General features: G+C 44.0%; 1 protein-coding gene across 1 annotated transcript; it reads left to right on the plus strand.

Moving 5' to 3' along the window:
• The first annotated feature begins 823 nt into the window (after positions 1-823).
• Positions 824-5,297, plus strand: LOC140216598 (uncharacterized). The gene is given in 4 exon segments (XM_072286972.1): positions 824-894; positions 1,063-1,192; positions 3,437-3,584; positions 4,915-5,297. Coding segments are annotated over 4 exon segments (672 nt in total). The 5' UTR covers positions 824-883.
• The last annotated feature ends 11,687 nt before the right edge of the window (positions 5,298-16,984 follow it).

Genomic DNA, 16,984 nt, shown 5'->3' on the forward strand with positions numbered 1-16,984 from the left:
CTTAGCGCCGCAAAAGACTGCTGTTACTGAAAAAGAAAGTTCTTCTTATTCAAAAAAGCCTGGAAGAAGAACGCCGGCGCAGATGGTGGGTCCGACCCTCGTGGAGAACGCGACACGCCGAGAGCGAGTTTTTCACCACGGTACGTATCGTGTGTTTTGTTATCGCTTGCACAATGCTACTAATTACTCGCGCCAGAACCTTTCGACAGCTTAAAACCCAATTTGAGCAATTTCGCGCGACGATATCGCTTGTCGCTCGCAGTTCGATGTGATGTTTCGAGCGACTAGGTAATGAAAAGCCGGCGGGAATCTGTGGCAGTGTTTCGTGCGTTGTGCTCTTTTAAAATGTTAAACTCGAGATTTGAAAGCCAAAGAAACTCATTTCCTGTCGAGAATTGAATGCACGTTCCAGAAAGTTGGAAATATGGTACGTGCTATTTTTGGTAAACTTCACGTGGGGTAGCAGTGGAAGTCGATGTAAGTGAAAACTGCGAGTCCGCCGTTCACTAAGAAAATGCAGAGAAGCGCACCGCGCTACCTCTTCGTCGCCCGCATGTGGTTTCAGTGGCAAGCGACGAGGTGACGCTGCGCTAGTTTTGATCGAATGGGCATTGTAGTCACATATATCACTGACCCAAGTGCAAGTTCACATTATTCGCCAAGTGCATTCCGCGATTTTTTTTTTGTGTGCTTAAAAAGAAAATTACTAAAAGTCTGCTTCCTGCTGCAGATGGAAAAAATGCGGGATGGAGACATCGACTACTTCAAAAGATACTACCGCATGGTTCCCCAGCAGTATGATTTCCTGCTAAGTCTTGTTGGAAGGGACCTGCAAAGGCTTTATTGCATTAGGGAGCCCATTTCATCAGCGGAACGACTGGCCATGACGCTCAGGTAACAATGCCATGTAGTTGTAGTGCGGCCCTGTGTCCCAACACTGGCCATCTGCTGTAGAATACCATGCAGAATGATCAGTGGCTTCATTTTCAGCCTTTTCACGTACTTCTAATGGTCCATAAAGCAGTTATTATGAAATATGTATATTCCACAATATCAATGCAGGTATTTGTCTTCTGGAGACCTGATTCAAGACATTGCACTCTCCTTCCGAGTGGGCATATCCACTGCACGCCTGGCTGTCAGAGTCACATGCAAGGCGCTGTGGCACAGACTTCAGCCAATATACATGCCCGTAAGTACATTCATGTGTAAAATTCTGGATGAAACAAGTCATGCTAAATGTAGAATTTTCAGTCACATGCCACCATTGCTATGCTTGTACATATTAATGCGCTAGATATGTGGTCACTTTATAAAGCTGGATTCACATTGTGCACTGATTTCTACAGACGAGTGTGGTGTGGCTGAGCAGCAAAGTGCAGTGAAGTGCATTGCTGTGCTGCAAAGAGGTGTGCCAGTAGCAGCTTGTTTGTAGTGTTTGGCAGCACTCAGTGATGTCATGCTAGCTAATAGAAATTCAACCGATCATCTCAATACAGGTTAAAAATGGTGTTCGAATGCTTTGCAGTTTGTCTTAATTTGTGTCCATGATGCATCATTTATTCTTATAGTCGTTTGTGTTTCCATTATGATTCTTTTTTAGAATTTGTTACGTCGAAATTCGTTATTCGCAAATGAAAACATAACAGGGAGAAATTGGAGTTGCTGTCTGGCAGCTTAATGTTCAAGATTGTCCTTGTAACTATCACAAACAATTAACGCAGGCAATAGTCTTTTTTTGGGTGCAAACATGCAATATCACTTACAGGAGCATATTCTGACGGCTTACATGGTGAACTTATGTGTACTAATTCTCACTGGCGGGCATTTACATTTTTATTAGAAACTGCACAAGACCACATTTTTGGTTATTCTTTTTTTACTTTGTTCTGAGCACTTCATTTAAATAATGAAAAAAAAGCACATAGTGTGTGATGCATTTGCTTATCTTACAGGTCCTTGTCGAAACATATCTTTTGCATTTGCAGAGTATCTGTGTCCATCCTAGACTTGTCAGGCTTTTCAACTTTGTCTCTTGTTGTTCTGTTCAGCTGCATCACACTATGCTCTTGCAGCACAATTAATGGAATACTAATTATCTGCCACCCTTCTTTAGAAATAGGCTAGTTAAAGAAATGTCCAGTTAAAAGTCACCGTTACCATTCACAGTGCAGAGTAACATCAGCACTGCATTTGTTTCCTAGCGTACACTGCTGTTTTTACTCATTTAAATGTGGTTAAAAGGGCAACAAACTTTTATTACCTCAAAGCCTGACAGAAATAATAACCGAAATATATAATATATCCTGGTTATTGCTTGAGTATTCAGCAAGAAGAACGCATACGTTAGTGTTCATACGTGATGAATGTTAGTAATACATCCCTGTGACTTGTTCACACAAATAGAGCAGTGTTTATTAGTATTGTAACACCTGGATTTATTCCTGCCATTAACAGAAGTGTGATTCTGGGAAAAAATGTGGTTTAACACAATTTTTATCGAACTAGTTTGCGGTAGAAACATTGGAAATTATCTGGTTTTTCCCAAAAACATAGGACCTTGAGAAATATGAAAGGCCCTATTTATACTACCGGTCAACATGATATTGAATTACTTTGTACGTGGGGATTACGAGGGAAGATTGCCTTCTTTTTGTTGAAAGCTTGTGATTTTGCTCTCAAACATCATACTGTAGCACACGACTTCCATCATTGAATCTGGTCCAATTAAGCAATGTCTTATCATGATAGTACTGTAGATATGTTACCGCACTCATTTTCTAGAAACTTAAATTCATTAATTGTACAATTAGTTGTACTGTCCTTTACCACTGCACCTCATTTTCCATTTCTGTGCATGAACATTGCGTGGCCTCAGAGCAATTTTAGAGTACATATAATTGGTTTGCAGCCTCTTTCATAACTACAGCCTTTCTGCTTCAGTGCATAGTGAATGAGAGTGCAGGAATGCAAAACACATACCATGGATGGTAACAAACAATAGAGGATCCTCAGGTGTTAGTCGGCGCTCTTATTGTGTTCTTATAACGTCATTTGTAGTGTGTAGTCCAAAAGGAAATGCACACTTAGACATGCAGATAAGTTGTACACCTTTGCATACATTGTCAGTCCACCGTGGTAGGTCGTTACCTGTCTCATTGAGCGGTAAAAAGAATGCTTGCCGTGCGGATTGCCATGTCAAATGCAAAACTACTGGTTTGCTCTGGCACGGAGATGAGCACATTGTATTGCTGCTCGTATGAGTGCTGGTGCACACAGTGCAGTGTAACCAAGGACTTCATATTGTTTGCATTTTTGTATAATTTCTGCCAGGATGCATCTGCATTAACTTGCCAAAATGTAGGCTGTACACTAATGAGTTGTGCACTACGAAAACTGTGACATGAGAAAACTATTTTTATTTGCTTCTATTCAGAAGCCAGACGCTGCTGCGTGGCTGCGCACTGCTGAGGGGTTCTCTCGCACATGGCAGTTCCCAAACTGCATTGGTGCAGTTGATGGAAAACACATCCACATCAAGCAGCCCAAGAACTCTGGCACCATGTATTTCAATTATAAGGTAGGTGTAGTATTTTATGATACTTTGGCAGCGTCCTACTGTTGCTGTTTGAATGTTCTGCACAACCATTATGTGCACCTGCAATGCTAGCAGTGTGCAGAATATTACAAGACTGTTTTTATGTAGCAAAGTGACATCCATGCTTTTCTCTTGCCATTCAGACTAGTACCTCATTAATACAGGCAGAGGGTAGGGCTTGTGTGGATGAGCACATGTATGCAGGGGGCACAGATACCAAATAGGCATGCTATAGGGCATGTGTGTACTCAACACATCACATATGAGGAGTACTGGTGTTCCCAGTTGCTGCCAAATTTCCAATTGTGATTTGATGTGTTTGTTTCGAAGATGCTTCCGATGTCAGATTTCCTGCATTCATTACAAGGTGCCCTAGTCTGCCTTGGATGCCCATTGGTGCATTGTTTGCCGATGATTCACTTAAGTGCAACAACTTATGCTGCTGTGTTGACTCACAAGTCCTTGAGGTGCAGTGAGATGTTGGAATACTTCCACATGTTGACTTTGTGGCCATTAAGGACTCCCTTATGAATACAACTTTGTTAGTCATGAGCAACTTATATAATTGGAAGGCTGTCATTATCTCATGAGTGGTAAGGTGCAGCAGTCATGCATCAAAGCCATCGCTGGTGTACGAGGACAAGCCTTCGGCTTGTCCTCGTACACATTTCATGGCTCATCACTCCTCTTCCTCGCACGGCACAGATACACTGCCCGTCACACTGCCCGCTTCTAGTCACCATCGTAGCACTGCACACGAACGAATGCTGTGTGCAACAGCATGCAACACTTATAACGAATGCAACACTTATAACAAGTTTGTCGGGTATCTCCAGTATCTGTCCAACATCCTGCGTGACTCTTGACCAGCAATATGGCATCGCAGCCCCAAACAATGCTGTTACCAGCTTGCAGATTGAGCTCAGCGTATACACCCTATATCTGTCCTGCATACCATGGTGAGATCAGGTAAATAATACCTAGCTTGCTAAGCTCCAGACAACAAATTCGTAGGCTGCCTAAAAAAAGTGACGCATTGTTATTTAAAGATTGGAAAATATTGAGAAGTTATGTGCGCTATGTCTTAGCTCAGAAACTGGTTTGTGGCCTTCTTGCAGGAAATGAATCTCCTGTGGAAAAATTAGTCACCACTTGACTCCAATAATGTAAACCTTAAATTTGAAGATAATGCACATATTCAGCCATTTCAAATAGTCAGGTTTTGTATGAATAGCAGACTATTCAAATAATTAGCGTTCATCATTTCAAATACTTGCACAGCCCTATCTACAAGCCATCTAGAAACAATGTGAAAGCTTTGTCACAAATTACATAATGTACAATTTAAGAATGGTGTATGTTGTTCTTAAATGGACTATTTTTACAGGGCACATACTCCATCGTCCTCCTTGCCATAGTCGATAGTGACTACAAGTTTTTGGTCATGGATATTGGCGCCTATGGCAAGCAGAGCGATGGAGGAGTCCTCCACCAGTCGCAGTTTGGGCAGCGCTTGGAGCAAGGCCCGTTGCAGCTGCCGAGAAGCTTGGCCTTGCCAAACACCATGCAGCAAGCTCCGTGTGTGTTTGTCGGGGACGAGGCTTTCCAGCTCCGGCCAGACTTCCTGAGGCCATACCCTGGACGAGAGCTCGAAGACAGGAAACGGATCTTCAACTACCGCCTGAGCAGAGCACGGTGAAGCTCTCTCAAAGCCTCATCCTTGTATCCTTCGCACAAAAGGACCCACAAACCCTTTTGAGATAAGGGCGCACGAGGCTTCCTACTGGAGCTTGACCTTTAATGTTGTCACCATGTCTCACTGTCACTAAGAGACATATAACAGAAGCTGCCATGCACCTATAAGTGCCATTTTGTCTATGTATAGACAAAAATGAGCCCCTCAGTTATGCATTCCCTATCCTAAATACACACTAAAGGGAAGCATTCAATCAGTTTAAATTGATAAAGCACTTAGCGAGAGTGCTATCATGTGCCACTGAGTGCATCATCCTTGTGATGAAGATGGAGGAGTTAAAAGGTGTTCACAGAAGCTCGTGTGACAGGGCTATTACCTCTTTTACCCTAGACACAAACTTACTAGTACTTCTTGGCAAAGATAAAACTTCATGCAGTAAGACCCCCATCATGCAAATGAATATTTTCCTTAAATGTAGCGATAACAGTGCAGGTGTCTTACCATGCCTAACAGCACGAGAACTTTCTATCATAAATAAACTTTCTGTGCAGATGAAAGGATAAATGCGTGAACGGTTATGCGTTTCCCAACTATTAATTTCACTACTGGCTTCTCAGATTTCATACTTATTGAGACCTACAGTCATGAGACCAGCAGGTGCGACAAATTTTTGTGACTTCTGCTCGGTGTTAAACGTTGTTTCTTGCCTCTTCTGTACCACAAGAGCCTTGTCTAGCAGTATCACAAAGATGTCTAAGCAATAATTCTAAGGATTGAAGAGGCAATGGGTTTCTTTCATCACGCAGGAGGTGCGCAGAGAACGCCTTCGGTATCCTCGTGACACGCTGGAGGATTCTTGAAAGGGCAATGGGGGAAGATCCCAAGAATGCTGAAGAGGTCGTCAAAGCCCTTTGTGTGCTGCACAATTTCCTGATGCACAGGCGCACAGAGGGTGATGATGCGTACTGTGGTCCTGCATATGCCGATTCTGTCAATGGATTCGGGCACCAACGGTCTGGCCAGTGGCGTGAGCAGCTCGCACAGCCACCGTTGCCAGTGGCTCGCACCCAGGCACGTAATTTTGCCCAAGCAGCTCGGCATGTGAGAGAAACATATGCCAACTACTTCAGCAGTTCTGCAAGAAGTGTGTCCTGGCAGGATGCAGTACTGAGGTAGCATGTGGCTTTATTTGCATGTATTGAGAAGGCAAACTGTAGGAGGCTTTAATGTTTTCATGTGTGTTATGCATTTTCATGCCTGGCAAGATCAAAAGTCAGGAGACTTTTCATTTGCGACAACGACAACGGGGGGGGGGGGGGGGGGGGCATTCAGAGTTTTCATGTCTGGGGGAGGGGGGTTCGTTGAAACTGTCAGGCAGTGTTCCACGAGTCCTTTTGCAGGGACCTTGCAGTAGCAGACTTTGCTTGCTTCAAAAATTTTTCGGAGTAGCCTGCTCAAAGCATGGTCCAGACTGATGGCCTTTCACTAGCAGCAGGTTTTGGAGGGTTGTGTTGCACATTGATGAGCGGAATTCCGTCCTAGTTTTTCGCACCGTACTAGAAACCCTCTCACTCTGCGTTGCTATGCGGTATCACGAGTAAATCCAGCATCATTTTGGCAACTCGGTGAAACATCTGTTTTCCGTCAGTGTTTTTTCATTTTTGTAACCATACACCACTGCACGTCCCACATTTCTTCATTCAGAATGTCCTCTGGAAAACTGTACGCCTGTAGTGTTGCAAACTCAGGTCAGCAGGTTCATTAGAATCTCGGTGCAGCAGCTGAGGGAAACTCTAAATAAAGTAACGAAGACTTGAGAGCAACACCTCTGAAATAAATTTTAGGTTGGCCACCTCCGTATTCTTCAGAGTTGTGTTTTCAAGTGGGAATTTGTGCCCCATGTAATCGCACACAGTGGTAAAGTAAGAGCGAACACAAGTGAAAAATTGTGTCTGATCATGTGAACAAAGTTTCCCTACTGATGCTGCTGTATGACAACGAATGACCAGATCACTGTCAGCCTTCTGATTGCGGATATCTTGATATAGAACTTCAAGCGGAGAAGGAGCACCCTTTACCGCAGTTGGCAAGACAAACCTAGTCAAAAGCTCAGTGAGGAGTTGGAGCAGAATCGAGTGCAGAATATGTATTTGAGGTGCCTGTGATTGTAGCTGGCAATTGGCTTTCTCAAAAAGCGAGATCACACTTAAAAAAAAGAAGTCTGAAAGCCACGTCAATGTCAGAGGTAAAAAAATGAAGCAGCCTTTCTTCACAAGTGGGAAGAGCTTCTTGTCTTGCAGACTGTTGACACTTTGGCTCTTCTTGTAGCTGGGGCATCCTTTTCTCTGTTGGTGCTTTACGCTTGCGACTGGCTTCGTCATACTTTGCACCTCGTGATGTTTCAGGCCTACGAGGATGGCCACTGCTTCTTTGATTTGATTTCATTTAAGAAAAAGCTAACCGGAAGTTGCGATCGGTCAAGAATTCTTGTCTAGTGACAACCAACGAGTCGGTACATGCTTCAAAGCTTTGCGCATTTTTACATTGTGCATTTCTTGAAATTCAGACAGCTTGACCTTGCGTTTAGAGCTTTTCTACAAGTAATAAAAGATATCCACAAAAACCTCATCAAACTTAGCCGGCAAGCACGCGGCTCCTTTCTCGGCAGCAAGGTTAATTAGATGGCACGGGCAGCCAATCATAACCAAGTTTTCTTGTGCCTCCTTTAAGACTGCGGTGACGCCGTTTTTTTTCTCCCTAACAATGTTTGCGTTGTCAGCACAAAACGCAATGCAGTTTGACACGGGCAGGTCAAAGATCTCCATTGCCTTCAACACGAGGTTCCCGATTTTTTTCTTACAATCGCCTCCCCGTGGAGTTCCTGAATGCTGAGTAACCTACTTTCAATGCGCGAGCATTCATCGACATAGTACGTCACCTCTAATAGCTGTGCAGTAGTGTCGTTGTTTCCGTCAACCGCAACAGCAAAAGCACGGTGCTTGATGGTCTCCAGCATCTTGCTCTGCAGCTCTGATGCCATTTCTCCTACTATTGCACTTGCCTTTGTACATCCACATCCATAATGCTTTGACTCGTCGCATTTCAGAACGGAGTCAAGGTTCACACAGTGTCTTCTTCCATATTCTGGTATAGACAGAGTATCTTTGTTAGTATATGCTCCGTCATTGGTGTTTCTTTTTTCCATAGTGTCTGTTGCAGCATGTCATTAGTTGACCACTTCTGCATATTCATCCCTGCTAGTGTTCAGGATTTCCTCATGCTGAAGTGCCAAATACCAAATCATCCGCATAGCTTTCCTTGGGCTGTGTAGCTGATAGGAGAGAAGGACTAGTCATCTTGAGCTCCTCGAGCCAAGAAAGGCTTTATTCTTGGTCAGTACTTCCTCAAACCACAAGCAAAGCACATCCCTGTCGTCTTCCTTGATGGATATCTGAAGGAATGCCTTTTGCATATTTGCTGTTATGCCAAATACGTACAAACGAAGCCTGATGGCCACTTGATTTCAAGTTGACGTTGAGTATGGACAACTCCGACTTCGTCGCCTATAACTGGCAATGCAGGACACGGTGTGATTGAAAGGTCGAAGTGTCTGGATTGAATCGCCTCATTCACCTTGTTAATCATCCTTGTGCTTTATGCTCAGCGAAAAGTCCACTTGTTCTTGATGTGCTCCACGACAATCTGACTGCAAATGTCTCTGCCATACAAAGCCGCAGTTGCAAAGGCACCGGCTGGCTTTCTGGGTCGTTTAGCACCAGAAATACGATGCGAGAAAAGACAGTTTGCGGGGTTTATTGGCACAGAGCGCCAAGCCATCCAAACATGGCAAAAGCATCATTACAAGACTTATGTTCGCATCCTGCCGATCGCGCGCCCATCCCACTTTCGTCCTCTTCTATGCGCGAGCACAATTTTCAACAGAGGCTGTAGCATTTCTCTTACGGCATATGACTCATTTTGTGGCTGGAAATAAATGATTTTTACAAGCCAAACAGTTTCTTGCTATTTTTATCTTCACAAAATATTGTGAATGCAGCAACTTGTTTTTTACATCTCGCTGGCTTTAAATGCAGAAGGAAAACACCGCAACAAAAACCTGGATTGGATATTCCTGAATTACATCTACAATGTAACACTCGTGATCCAAAAGTGAATGGCAATTTTTCACGGGGCATATTAAGTGGAATGTAACGGCAAGCAATATGCCTTTTCATATATCCAGCTGCGGATTACTGCCTTTTTAAAAATTCTTGGCTCAAGTTACGTGAAATACCAGGTATACTTTTGTTGCATTTAACATAATAGATGCCCTTGCTTTAATCTATTTACTTCCTACAGTTCTACATGTAACCTATATATGTGTTTCCCATGCTGCTAAAATTTCTAATGGGTATGGCAGGTGGAATGAATAAGTAATGCATACATTATGGCCTTCATACTGAGGTTACAATGAAGCTCTACTGTTTTAATTACCTATATCGACCCAATGTGTCTAACACATGAAAGTTGCGGACAGATTCGGGCACACAAGAGTTTTTTTACATGCATTTATTCAGCTTGTGCACTAATTGGTTTCCGCATCACGCAAAGCTGCCCGCACTGCAGGACTGAGCGTTGTCGGGATGACTCCCACTTGGTAGTGCAGGAGCACTTCCAGCAGGTGCACCTTGCACTGCCCCCTTAGGTGCACTGGCACACTGTCCATGTCGTCTGCCAGCGAGAGAAGAAATTGCTCGCTTCTGCCCAGTTTTTCTTCCTGCAGCTGGGCATCCACTTTAGATAGCATAGCGTCTGTTTGTGATTTCCTCTTGTGTCTTTTTGTTTGAAAAGTTGTGCGTGTAATAGTGGATGCAGCTTCGTGTGTTTGTGTTGGGGAGTGCGAAGAAAGGGAGGAAGGCTGTGTAGATTGAGCGGGGTCATGGGGCGAAATGTTTGAGAGAGGTGTTGATGATCGTGTTTGTGTCATGTCTTCCTCATGTGGGAGTTCAATGTCTGTTGTGTCTTCACTGCTGGCACCTTGGTGGGGCAGCATTGAACCAAACAGCGCTGACGGGTCGTCGTCGGTATCCCTGAGGACCTCGTCCAGTGAATTGGGAACATCTAGGTTGCTTGTTGTTCTAAGTGGGGAAAGAGAAGTGGATTAAATTGTTGTTTCGGTGTCACATAGAGCCAAGAAGGGGGAAAACGGGCATAAGAATATTCCGTAACGTCAACATGAGTAAGCTTTTGCTATCCGAGTAGAGAGTTGGGACTTTCAAACATGAAGTGCAGTACAATAACTACAGCTTGAACAATGCAAGCATCCATTCATACACACAATGTTTGCTTAAATGAAAGTTCAAGTACCTGTTTTCTGGCCAACTTGACGACCAGAAATTGTCAGCTATTCCTACAGTGTCTGCTTTCCATTATTTTCTGCTGCCTGCTGGGGACATTTCTGTTGATCACTTGTATATTTTGTTGTGTTCTGATGCACAATGTCATTTAAAAGCAGAACAAAAAACATTTTTTTGATTACCTGTGTGTACTGAAAGCATTCAAAGGCAGTCACTGCTTCTCGCAATGAAAACGACGCAACACACCAAGACAGGCGAAAGGAAAGAGCGTCACTTGCAACTAACTTTACTCCATGAAAACATCGCAATATATAGCCACGCCTTACATGCGCAGCAAGGATCCACGCATCATACCACCATAAATCTGTCAATATCAGACATGTGCTAGTTTGAAAAGCAACTGAAGAATTCAAGCTCAGCACTGTGCAACACTTCTGACGTGTCGCTAATACAGATCTTTTTTTTTTTTTATCTAGTATGCCTCCAACATTTCTCATGCCAGCACCTCGTTGCTTCTGCCAATAATGGCGATCCTTTTAAATCTTGCGTTACAATGACAGGATTCACAGTGCACAGGTAAATGTCCTGAGTGGTTATTCTTAACGGAACGTTCATGTTGTAGAGTTTTGATGCTAACATATCGCCCCGTTTGGCCAATGTAAACCTTGCCGCAGTTGAGTGGAATTTCGTCAACCACACCCGCCGCACAGGTGACTTTTGGCCTTGCATGCCTCTTACCACATATAGATGGCTCGAGTGCTTTTGAAATCCGTGGGTACAGACCCAACAGATTCCTTTGAGCAGAGAAGACCAGAGATACCTTGTACCAATTAGCTACCTTCTCCAGGTCATGCTCAACTTTACGTACGTAAGGTACTATTGACCTTTTTTCCATTCAATGCCGTTCCTTCTCTTTTCCTTTCAATTATTGAAGGAATGTTTCAGCTACTGCAGCTATGATGGAGCAAAGATACCCGGCTGCGTAAAGCCAGTTGACCTGTCAAAGCTTTCTGCCATCCTGTGAGGGAAAGATCTCACTAGTGCGCCTTCCAAAACCACAGAGGCAATACCTCTCTTAATGACTGTTTAGCGGGCCACATCATAGGGTATGAACTCTTTACATGATCGGGGAATAGTAGATGCTCTTTCCTTTCACCCGGCTTCCTTTGTTTGTTGCATCATTTTCGTTGCTAAGAAGCATGCACCAACTAGCCCAACGACAAGTGTTATTAACAACGACTGCTGTGGCTTCACAAATTTTAACAGTGTACCTTTTGCTCACTCGCATGTTGCACAACAGTATACATTGGTATTAATAAAGGAAAAATCAGACATCCACCCTTTCGTAGCAATTGCTACAAAGGAAACCCATACGGGTTCCTCAAAAGAAAAGCTTCAGAGTTGAAGAAAAATTCGTCCTGGTCTGGGACGAATTTTTCACGGGAACTCCATGGTCCCGGACCAGGAGGAATTTTTCTTCAACTCTGAAGCTTTTCTTTCGAGGAACCCGTATGGGTTTCCTTTGTAGCAATTGCTACAAAAGGGTGGATGTCTGATTTTTCCTTTATTAATTACTTCTCTCCACCTTGCAGGTTTCCGCAGAACTACTACGTCATACATTGGTATTCTGCATTCAAAACCCCTTGCAAGATAGTGTTTCATGCAGAACAGGAATTTAAAACATACGGGCGTGGTTCTACAATGTCCCTCAGGAAGAGCATGAGGTCGAAGTACTTCCACTTTGAAACAGGTTCTCCTGCTCCTGCTCCGCTCTTCTTGGCCAACTCCTTTATGATTGTCGCGCAGATTCCGCCAGCGGCGCACAATCAGGTCGATGTTCTCTGAAAAAGTTGACAACCGCATATGATTTGAGTGCTGCAACTATCAATAAATTTCGCATTAATTGTGCACACGGAATAAATCAAGTTCAAAGATTTTGAGTACAAAATTTGGTGCAACTTAAAGAACAATGCGGAAAGTGCGGCCACATGAAGCATGCTCTTTTGTCAGGTGTACACATAGGTAACACTATCGCGTACTAGCGCACTTACGAATGAGCGCGGCCGAAAACTTCGCGAACGGAGCCTTCTGAAAGACTGTGCCCGGCTGCACACATGCATGCCATTCACGCTAGAATCCCAGATATTGCTTATCCTGTTTCCTTCCGTTTTTCACAGTCGCGTCGCATGCAGCTGGCTTCTTGTCAAAAACATTACGCGCGCGCAGCATTCAGCCGTCCCCAAGCAAAGGAGGCCGATAAATGCGTTCATCTCCAAACAAGCAGCCCGGACGCATGCAACCGTGTCACGCGCAACATACTTGCGTGCTCACTGATCGAAATGTATATCTTTTTGTCGCTCTTTCGTATACCGCGTGTGGTATACGAAAGAGGTGGTTCGACGTACACCACGCAACGAAAAAACCGCTCTCGCAACTTCAACAACACCAGTCGGAACCTTGCCGCATGAGGAAGCTAACGATTTGAATTAAACAATCGCGTGTTTTGCTTGCACTAGACAACATGGTACACTAATACAGTGAAAACAACAAATGCGCCATGTAACGCAGTGCGCGAGGACACTGCGCTCGAAAATCACTCGGCTACATACCTTGCGATACGATGAGGCCTAGCGCTTGCGCTATCCTTTTCCAGGCGTTGAGCCGGGCGCCGTTCTTTCGATACACTTGCGTTCTCTGGTCCCACACAGCTGGTTCGCATTGAACCAGCGATATGAGTAACTCGCTCGATATTGTTGAGGTCATCTCAGCTGGGTGCGCGCTGAAGACAAAGTTCATTCACTCGTTAACCCTGCTATGGCTATAGGTGTTCTGTACTGTGGCCGTCTTCTCGATCCCAGGTGGCTACGTCACGCCATCCGCGCTGTCATTGGCTGTCGCATTCCGACGTTCCGGCCGTCGGACGATGAAAAACTGGCCCGGCAGTCGCATGCGAAACGTCGGATAGAGCTTTCCGACGCGGCGAAAGCAGCCGGATATGACGTCGTTCCGGCGCGCCGCACGTCGGATCGGACGCGAAATCGGACCGTGTGTCTCCTGCTTAAAGCTCGCTCATGGTTCGGCTTAAGTCCCTGTATATGCTTTATAGATAAGGAAGCCTACCTAGGCACTGTAAACCCAACAATTGGGGCCTAAATGCCTGCCCTCCTCCCAGCTACGGCTTCCTTTGAGTGGCAAAGTCTCATCTCGAAGGCAGTGCTTTTGCAAACTGCAAGTGCCTGAATCGGTTGCGAATCTTAAAAGCAACATCCGTTTCGTTTTTTTATATATATACATTTCCTTAAACTTCGTATCGCAAAGTACAAAGTACAAGTTTTTCCAAATTACACACTTTTCGACCCAACAAATTTGTTAAAGTCCCTACCGATTGTTATTATGAAAATACACGTAATCTTCTCATTTAATATACATTTTTTCTAAAAACCGCAGATTGGCGCTACTTCAAATTAGTTTGGTCGACACACCACGTTGGTTGTACTGAATGCTTCTTGCAGTAAGGCGGTAGTTGAATTATATCTTAGAAGTGCGTCGACAAAATGTACTCCTTGTCGTGTACATTAACCATCGCAAACCCTCCGGACTCGTGTAACGCCATTAGTTCGCCGTGTGTTTCGTGCGATCCACCAGTGTCGACAGTGAGTGTCCTACTACAGCGCCCGTCCGAGCTGCCTTTGTTCTGCCGAGCTGCCTGCCCGCGCTTTCGTGAAACGTCTGGTACTGGGGCTTCGAATCATAATGTATGGAATACTTCGTTGAACGTTGTGCTTTTGTGGAGCCGGAGTTCCCCGGAAGTTCTACAGTGCTTGCGCCAGAAAAACGTCGGTGCCTCGGTAACTGTGAGACGAAGGAGCGTTTGCTAAGTCTTGAAAGGTAAGCAAGGTTGGCGCTTTCGCGCATTCTTGAAGCTTATGATTTGCGTAATGAGCGTTGTGTAACTAGCTAGAGCAAAGCGCTTTCTGATCGTAGGTTGGCCATGTTGCTGCGCACATTTAGCAAGCAATTTCACGAAAGCTTCCTCTGATGGTACAGCGTACTTGCATTCTGCTGTGAAATATATGCTACCCGCCTTGATTGCTATGCCTGAATGGGCACACAATTATGAAGACACTGAATGTTGCTGTTCGTTCGGTAGTTTCCTGGCAAGAAGTTATTCGCTATATAGGCATTCCCGCAAGTACTGTACATGTGTAATGTATACGTCGATGTATCATGGGCTTCGCGCGTTGTTCACGATTGCTGTTTGACGCTTAAGCAGATAGAAGCTTCTATGAAGATTTTCGTATGTATACAGTTCGGTTTGGAGCTCCACGTCGCGAGAACCTGTGTGTATTGTTTATGTTCTTGAGTGTCTTCGCATATTTGTCTTCTATGTTGCAGAGCGGATATAGGCCGATATTACAATAACGAGGTTTATTTTTAATCGAGACATTTCAATCAGACGCCGGCCTTTTAGAAAGACATAGACCAACTAAATTTTAAGAAGGGGATGTCACCTCTTGCAATCGTAGTTTACGACAGTACGTAATAAAGTAAAGACTGTGATTTTGTAGCGATACTTACCCCTCGATTCTATACCACTCTTGTCGCCCACCGCTAACGGCCGGCTGTTCCAGTACGTAGCACGGGCCGGGGCGTCGGTCAGACCACTAACGAATAGCGAAAAAGGAACAGCATAGCTACAAAATCGTGGTCTAGCTTTCAGAAAGCTTTGCATGTGCTCAATATTTCTTTTAATCCAATGCTCTACAATTTACTATATTTTTGAGTTTTGTTTGTTGATTTTGCGGGTAGTTTGTTGTTCCTGCTGATTTTGTTCCTTCCTGAAATTTCACTTGTTACAACATAGCAGTGCAACCTCTTGAGATATAACAAAAAGACATTTGTACAACCAGACGCAAATTCATGCAGCTGGCTGTGTGAGGCTCTCTTTGCAATTTCACGTGACACTAGTAAATCACAAGTTTTCAGGTTCACAGCGCAATAAATTAAACATTTCTTACTTTTGAAGGCTATGCGGATTCTGGAGGCATCCCTACATTTCGGAGGAACCTGCTGCACTGCTGGAAGCTGGACAGCACGACTATAAAGCACCTGATCTGTGTGCTTTCACAAAGGTGTGTACAAAACTGGCGCTACCTTACCTTTCCAGTTGTAGGGTACATTTGTGTAGTGTGCGATCATTTTACTGTGTTGCAATTTTCAGGATTTCTATTGGCTGATTACGAAGTTTATATTTTGGTGGCGTGCCCTCAGTTTAATGAGCTTACCAAAAGTAGCCTCCTCTGAGTCTAATATAATTGGGGGCTTGAGTAATCACACCTGATATACTCCATATAGATTCTATATTAACCTAGCCAAATTGCCTTTTTAGGAACCATGAATTGAGGCTTCGTGCTGTGATCAATTGGCTCTAGAGCGTCTAGAAAAATGTGTTCTACCACCGAAAGACAGGGTTTAGGCAAAAGTGCCTTAAGCAATGCTTTCGCACAAAATTTGTATCATCAAGAGTTTCACGGAAGCCTCTGTGTCCGGTTTAAACATGACAAAGAAAGACATAGTCCAACCAAACACAACATTCAAAGATACACATTTTGGCTTCCATATCGAAGCCTTGTTCACAATGGGGCAAAAAAAGTAGAAATGCATATTTAAGTACGCTTTAGTGTAAGACGGGGGAGGGCACCTTGGTTTCAGATGAGCGTCTGTCCTGTTGATTGCATCTCTAGCAAATTCGGGTACAGGCATATCTTCCAATTTCTTTCCTGGCCGATTATGCTAGAGTTCATCCAGTCACTATTGTGTTTAGTCATTGCTGCATGCTCTGCCAAAGCATTTGATGCCACTCTTTTCTTATCCGCATCGTTCTGATGTTGGCGTAGCCATTGTTTAACGTTGCCCACTGCACAAATGTAGATAGCATTCATGTACATGTTATGTTTCAAAGGTCAGAATTCATGTCAGTAAAATTTTTCATACGGTTTGTTACCGGTATGGCTGTGTCGTTGGTTTAGCATGACTTGTCACTGGGATTGCTATCTTGTTTGTTTGGCTTCTTGTCGGGTTCTTACGGATTTGATTTTGTGCACAATGAGATGTTACAAACACACCTTGCATATACATGAAAAAAAGGTTTCCAAACAGAGATAACATATATGCATGGGCACATATATGTGTCAATAAAATACTCGAGCCTCTTTCTGCCTACAGAAAAAGAAGTTATGTCTCCTCGAGGGCATGGCTGCTTCCACTCATGAAGCTGCAAGCGAATGTTTACTGTAATCCCTATTTTTGATATCTAAATGCTTATGTGGCATG

Source organism: Dermacentor andersoni, chromosome 3 (genome assembly GCF_023375885.2).
Source record: "Dermacentor andersoni chromosome 3, qqDerAnde1_hic_scaffold, whole genome shotgun sequence".
NCBI lineage: Eukaryota > Metazoa > Arthropoda > Arachnida > Ixodida > Ixodidae > Dermacentor > Dermacentor andersoni.